The sequence below is a fragment of the Alligator sinensis genome, unplaced genomic scaffold (assembly GCF_000455745.1).
Source record: "Alligator sinensis unplaced genomic scaffold, ASM45574v1 scaffold280_1, whole genome shotgun sequence".
In the NCBI taxonomy this organism is placed as follows: Eukaryota; Metazoa; Chordata; order Crocodylia; family Alligatoridae; genus Alligator; species Alligator sinensis.
This window is the reverse complement of record NW_005841835.1, coordinates 2,344,143-2,350,539: the sequence shown is the minus strand read 5'-3', so window position 1 is coordinate 2,350,539 and position 6,397 is coordinate 2,344,143. Positions and strand designations below refer to the sequence as shown.

Here is a 6,397-nt window from a genome sequence, read left to right as displayed (position 1 = left end):
CTACAAGTATTTTAAACTTTGACTAGGAGAGTAGTGTTGTACCCAGGGGCCGTACTTAGGACACGTCAATATGAAGCGTCTGCGAGTCTGGACTCTCAAGCCATTTATTGCTGTTGTCTGTAGATTTGCCCTGTCGTTGCTTTTTTGCGGAGTGATAAATTGTCTTTGAAGCCCACCCCCACGTCTGCCCATCTGTGGGTGGCATTGCTACAGGCCCTTCCTTGATCTGTGTTGTAAGGTACACGGGCTGCGCGGGGTGGGGAGGGGAGGAAGAGGGGTTCTGTGTGTATTGTGACGTATGCAAGGAGTGAGGTCTGTGTGTATTGTGACGTAGTTAGGGGGGACACTGTTCAGAGAGCAGTGCTGCCGGGGGGCTGAGGTGCAGGGCTTCTACCACCCGTCGGCTCAGCGTTTGCGCTCCCCATGGCCGCGCTGAGCGCCTGACTCAGAAGCTGAGGCGCGAAGGGTAGGAGGAGGCTAGTGCTGGCAAGCAGCAGGCGCTGCCCCGCGCGCAGAGCCGGAGTGTTTGCTCCGTCAGGGGGGCGGGGCTCTGCGCGTCTGAGGGGATCGTTGCTGCAGGTGCGCAGCGCCGGCTGCACGTGGAGCGCCTGGGACGCAGTCCGCCCCCGCCTCTGTGTGGCAATGGTGCAGTCCGCGCCCCTGCCGTAGGGGTGCATCTTTCCCTTCCCCATGACAGTGGTGCGGTCTTTTTGCAAGTAGTCCTCCCCCTGTTTGGGCGGCAGTGGTATAGTCCCCTCCCTTGCTTCCCATAGATTTGCCCCCTTCTCTGTGACGACTGTGGTTTCTCCCAACCCCCTCCCCCCACCTTCCGCGCGGCAGATTGTGCGGCGGCTGCGCGGGCCGGGCGGTGCCGGCGGCCCGCGCGAAGATGGCTGCTGGGGGCAGCCCGAGCGGCGCCGTGGGGCTGTGGGACCTGGGGGAGGCGGCGCAGCGGTACTGCGGTGGCTGGGCCGGGCCTGTGGCCGACGCCCGGGGAAACCACAGGAGGATCTGGGGCCGTGGCCAGGCTGGGTCAGAGCCTGGGCCTCCCACGGACTCTGCAGGTCCCCAGAGCCGGTGGGAGTCCCGCCCTCTCCTGCTGCGGTACTTCCCCGCCGCCCTGGGCCAGGGAGGCTCCCGCCGGCTGCGCAGCTGGGATTTCTGCCAGCCCCAGGCCCTGGCTCGAGAAGGGAGGGGAAGCTCCCACTTGTAGACAGTAAATCTTCGGGGTTAGGGTCACAAGCCAGTGGGCTAAAGGGAGGGAATAGGTGAGAGGTAAAGCAACATCAAGACTGCAGTACCGTGCACGCAGCACCTTCGATCTGCCTTTCAAGCCTTTAGTCCCAAGAGCACTCAAGCAGCAGCCAGCAGCTGCCCCCCGAGTCTGAGTCCAGCTGCTCCAGTCCACAGTCGTGGCTGACCAAGCCAGCAAGATCCCCAGCCCTGCTGTGCACTCCTCTGTGTAGGGCTGACTGGGTTCCCTGCGTATTCTGATCTCTCATCCCCTTACTCCAGCCTCAAGCTTCGTCTTCCTTTTTCCATGCCCTCAACCCCCTGAGGGCTTCTGAGAGTTGCTGTCCAAATTAACAGACATCAGCATGGCAGTGGTGATGGGCTGAGGGGTTTCCCCTTCCCCTGCCAGCTCCTTAAGTGATGGGGCAGGGTGGGGCACCCCCTCCCCCATCTCTGCTCCTGCTCTTCTTTTCCCAGCTGGCCCAGCCCCCTTGTAGAAGGGCTGGAGCAGGCAGGAGGGGTTTTGACACTTCCCTGGTTGGGAACAGCAGGGAAACTGGCAGCAGCAAACAGGAGGTGGGGGGAACGGGACATGCCTCTGAGCATGAAGGGGAGTAGGGGATCCTTACCTACTTTAGGGACTTAAAAAAAGTCCCTAGAGGCTCCAGCATTGCAGTCTGCCCATATGCCTGGGTTGGGGGAGAGACTGGGAGTGGTTTGCAGCTACCCCTGCAGCGAGGGTAGCTAGTTGCTCCCACACTTCCCTCACTCCCCAATCCTGGATCCACCCCTGAGAGTACCTTGCAAAAACCAGGGTCTTGACATGGCAGTGGTTAGAAAAAATGCAGTCCAGAGGAGGGCAGTCATTGTGGGCATATGGCGAGATGTGGTTGTGAGGAAATCTGGCTCATTCAGTATAGCTGCAATGCCTATAGAAATAAACACTCTGTATCAAATACGGAGTCATCCAATTAGTTTAAACCAGGATGAACCTGTTTAAATGGCAAGTTCGGGAGATGCATTCATAACGCTGTGTCTACTCTGCTTCATCATACTTGTGTTTGATAATTAATACCGCTGTAGTGATTGGTGAGTAAACAAGATTCAAAACTAAGCAATAGGCTCCTGGTAACCATCTGCTACTTCTCAGTATTTTGAAAAAAACAAAATACTAGAGTCCCTTATAATCTCTCAATAGACTGTAGGAAATCAAGACTTGTTAAAAATAATAGTTGGACACTTTTTAACTGCTCAAACTCTTTCTGGTTCTGCTTTTAAGGTTGTGGCAGCATTGCCTGAAGATATGAGACCTGGTCCTGATCTTTATGGTTTCCCATGGGAAATGGTGATTTGTGCTGCAGTTATTGGAATATTTACAGTCTTCCTATTCCTGTGTAGGAGTTATCAATCAGTGAGTATCCAAAGTGATTAATGGTTATATAGAGCATGTTGTTGTCATTTTTTACAAGTGTATTAAATCTTTCCCTTTAGGAGTTCTAATTTTTTACATGAAATAGTTCTATAATGTTTAAAGTCAACCAGTCTATACAGCTCACTAGCTCCCTGAAAAGGGAAACAAGCTGGGATAAAGCTTAGCATTTCAAGGCCCTTGGTGTTTGGCTGTTTACTGAGAAAATGTTAATTTTAGCCTGAAGTGCTAGCTAATCTTCTAAAAGCAAATGAAATCCAACTCACTTTGGAAAGCAGAACTGGCTTATCAGTACTGAAATCCAGCACTAAGTGAGGTTGTTCCAAGTACAGTGGAGGAGAGTTTATTTGGCATCAGTACCCTTATACAGAGATACACCCATGCAGGTTCCAACCTGCCTGGATGCAGTATTGAAGAATCAAACTCATACTGCACCCAAACTTTCCAAATCGTTGTACCTGTTGGCTGGTTGAATGCAGCTTACAGACTGACTGTTCCCAACATACTTAGGAAAAGCTTATAAAAAGCATGGACCTTTCTGTTAGATCCAGTAGAGGCTCTGACACCAAAAGTTGCTCACCAAGAGATTCATCTAAAAGAGGGGTGTCCAGCCTTTTTGAATGTGGGGCTGGATCATGAACTTTTTATCAGTCAGTGGGCCAGTGAGCCATATTCAAAGACCTCACAGGAAGCGGTATCACATCACCCCCACCGAAACAAAAGTACAGTGTTTACTTTTGTTTCCCATCGCAGCGCCTCTGGCCGCAGAAAACAGCTTGGAGGGCCGCATGGTGGCCCACGGGCCATATGTTGGACCAATCCTGATCTAAAATGTGCATGTAAGACCTTCAGGTTATCAAGTTGCATGCTATTACATTTATATTGTATTCATACTACTGGCAATGAGAAAAATCCTCAAGGGCTTTCTTAATGCTTATTCTTCAGCGACATAGCCCCAACTCCTTTCCTGAACCTCACTATTGTTGTCCTTAAACTCCTGGAAGGCTTGTCAAATTGCTTGGTAGACTTCTTGAGAACCAACTAGTCTTTCTGGCTGTCATCACTTTCTCACAAAGAGTCTGTGAGCTTTGTCCTTAAGCTTGGACTGCCTAATGCATTTTTTCATAGGACAGGATATAGAGACAGCATCCCAACATAATTCCTAAGATGTTTCTGAAAATCTGTCTGAATCATTATTATTTCAGTTTTCTTTCTGAAGTCACATTTGATACCAAGAGAGAAGAAAAAAAGCTTTGGATGTGTCTAGAACTTTGTTTTGTGTCTGCAGCAGGACCAAACCTATCAGGCTGCCTTCCATCTCTTCATGTCTATACCTAGCCCATTAAAAGACCTCTCCATCTTTAAGTGGATAAAGCAGTCTATTTTGATGTGCTGTCAAATGATGGACATGTCAAGGTGCTATCCATCTGAACAAAGACAATCTTCTGCTCAGTTCAAAAATATACAACATGGAGTAATCTTTTTTAAAACAGTATGTGCTGTACCTGACAATCAGAGCAAAGGATCTGGGGATGGAGGATTGTGGCCACCCCACCCTTTAAATGCCTACACAGTCAGCTGGGGGTTTCCAATTGGCTGGACAGCTGCACCCAGAGAGTGGTGGTGGACAGGTCATTTTCGACCTGGAGGGATTTGGGCAGTGGGGTCCCCCAGGGCTTGGTCCTTGGGCCTGCACTGTTCAATGTCTTCATCAGCAACTTGGACAAGGGGGTGAAAAGTACCTTGTTCAAATTTGCAGATGACACTAAGATGTGGGGAGAAGTGGACATGCTAGAAGGGAGGGACAGGCTGCAATTGGATCTGGACAGGTTACAGAGGTGGGCGGATGAGAATAAGATGGGATTCAATACTGACAAGTGCAGGGTACTGCACCTAGGGAGAAAGAACCAGCAGCATACCTACAGGCTGGGAAACTCCCTTCTCGTCAGCACAGAGGCAGAAAAGGATCTTGGAGTCATTGTGGACTCCAAGATGAACATGGGCTGCCAATGTGGGGACACAGTCAGGAAGGCTAATTGCACCTTATGCATCCACAGATGCATCACGAGCAGGTCCAAGGAGGTGATCCTCCCCTTCTATGCGACACTGGTCAGACCACAGTTGGAGTACTGCATCCAGTTCTGGGCGCCACACTTCAGGAGGGATGCGGACAACATCGAGAGGGTCTAGAGGAGGACCACTCGCATGATCAGGGGTCAGCAGGGCAGGCCCTACAAGGAGAGGCTACAAGACCTGAACCTGTTCAGCCGTCTGGTGGCCGTCTATAAACTGGCCAAGGGAGACCAGCAGGCAATGGGAAAGTCCCTATTCCCCTGAGCACTACTGGGAGTAACAAGGAATAATGGCCATAAGTTGACCGAGAGTAGATTCAGGCTAGATATCAGAAGGCGCTACTTCACAGTAAGGGAGGCTAGGATCAGGAACCAACTTCCAAGGGAAGTGGTGTTCACTCCTACCCTGGGGGTCTTCAAAAGGAGGCTAGATAGACACTTTGCCAGGGTCATTTGACCACAGCATTCTTTCCCGACCGTGGCAGGGGGTCGGACTTGATGATCTGCTCAGGTCCCTTCCGACCCTAGCAACTATGAAACTATGCCCTTGCATATGAGCACGGAAACACAGGATCCAGACATGGCTCTGAGAGAGATTATTATTTAAAACAAAAAATCCTGTCTCTTGGGTGTGAGATGCAAGTGCCCATAGACACTACATTGACAAAAACATCATGAACAACAAATTATATCATCTGTTCAAAAAGCAGCAATTTCGCATTGCAAGTACAAGAAACAAAATTAAGTTGTTAAAATTAATTGGTATGATGTAATACAGGGCTGTTTAGCTTCTGAGTAGCTGTGGGCACCTTGCTACATTGTGCATAAGGTGCCCACCATGCAAGCACCCTTGGAGCTGGCTGAATCTGGCCTGCCAATTGATTTGATCCAGCCTGCGGAGGTATGCCTGCCAGTTGATTGGATCTGGTCCACTGCTGCCCCTGCAGCACTCCACAAAGAGCCAAGCCTTGCTGTTCCCATTTGGGACAGCCTGCGCTGCCCTCCTGCCAGCCCCAGTCAGTGCGCACAGCTTCCCAGTGAAGCTGCTCCTGGTGCAGCTGCAGCCACCCAGGTGCTGCACAGCTCCTCCCACCTCCAGCAGCTCTTCCTCCTCCTGCCCCTGCTGTGCTGCTCCGGGGCGGGGGTGGGGGGAAAAAGCTGCAGCCAGGTGGCTCTTGCCCCAGTGTGTGTGGCTTCAGCTCCCAGGCCCCCTCCACCCACTCAGCAACCCTGCAAGTGGCTGCTCATTGCTCCAGGTGGGTGGAGTGGGTGGGAGGTGGAGCCCTGCACACTGGGGCAGGAGCCACCCAGCTGCAACTTCCCTACCCACCCCCACCTAGAGCAGTGCAGCAGGTGTACGAAGAAGCAGTGGCAATGTGTAGGGGGTGAGAGCACTGCTGCACTCCCTGACAGCCAGCCCTGCCTGCTTAGGCGATAGGTGGGGGGGGCAGGAGGCAGCGCTGGTGCCCCCTGTGCAAGCACTGGCCAGGGAGTGGGGGTACCAGGAGAAGTGCCATTGCACCGCTCACACTTGCAGGTTGGTGCAGTTGGCTGTGGGGGGACCCTTCTCTCCCCCCCCCCATCGGTGAGGTGGGCCATGTGGGGACCCTGCCTCCCCTTCCCCTGGTGGGTGAGATCGGCCATTGGCCCCCCCCCCCCCCCC

General features: G+C 52.3%; 1 protein-coding gene across 7 annotated transcripts in view; it reads left to right on the top strand.

The window, feature by feature from the left end:
* The window catches only part of MIA2 (MIA SH3 domain ER export factor 2), an 83,195-nt gene that overhangs the window by 28,440 nt on the left and 48,358 nt on the right, over positions 1–6,397 (top strand). For 5 of the 7 annotated variants that reach the window (XM_014519238.2, XM_025201333.1, XM_025201338.1 and 2 more), the window contains one exon: positions 2,513–2,644. In XM_014519238.2, the coding sequence (XP_014374724.1) occupies positions 2,513–2,644 (132 nt within the window). Of the gene's footprint in view, positions 1–607; positions 700–2,510; positions 2,645–6,397 lie in introns of those variants that run through there. The other 2 variants (XM_025201349.1, XM_025201345.1) reach the window with 2 other exon arrangements.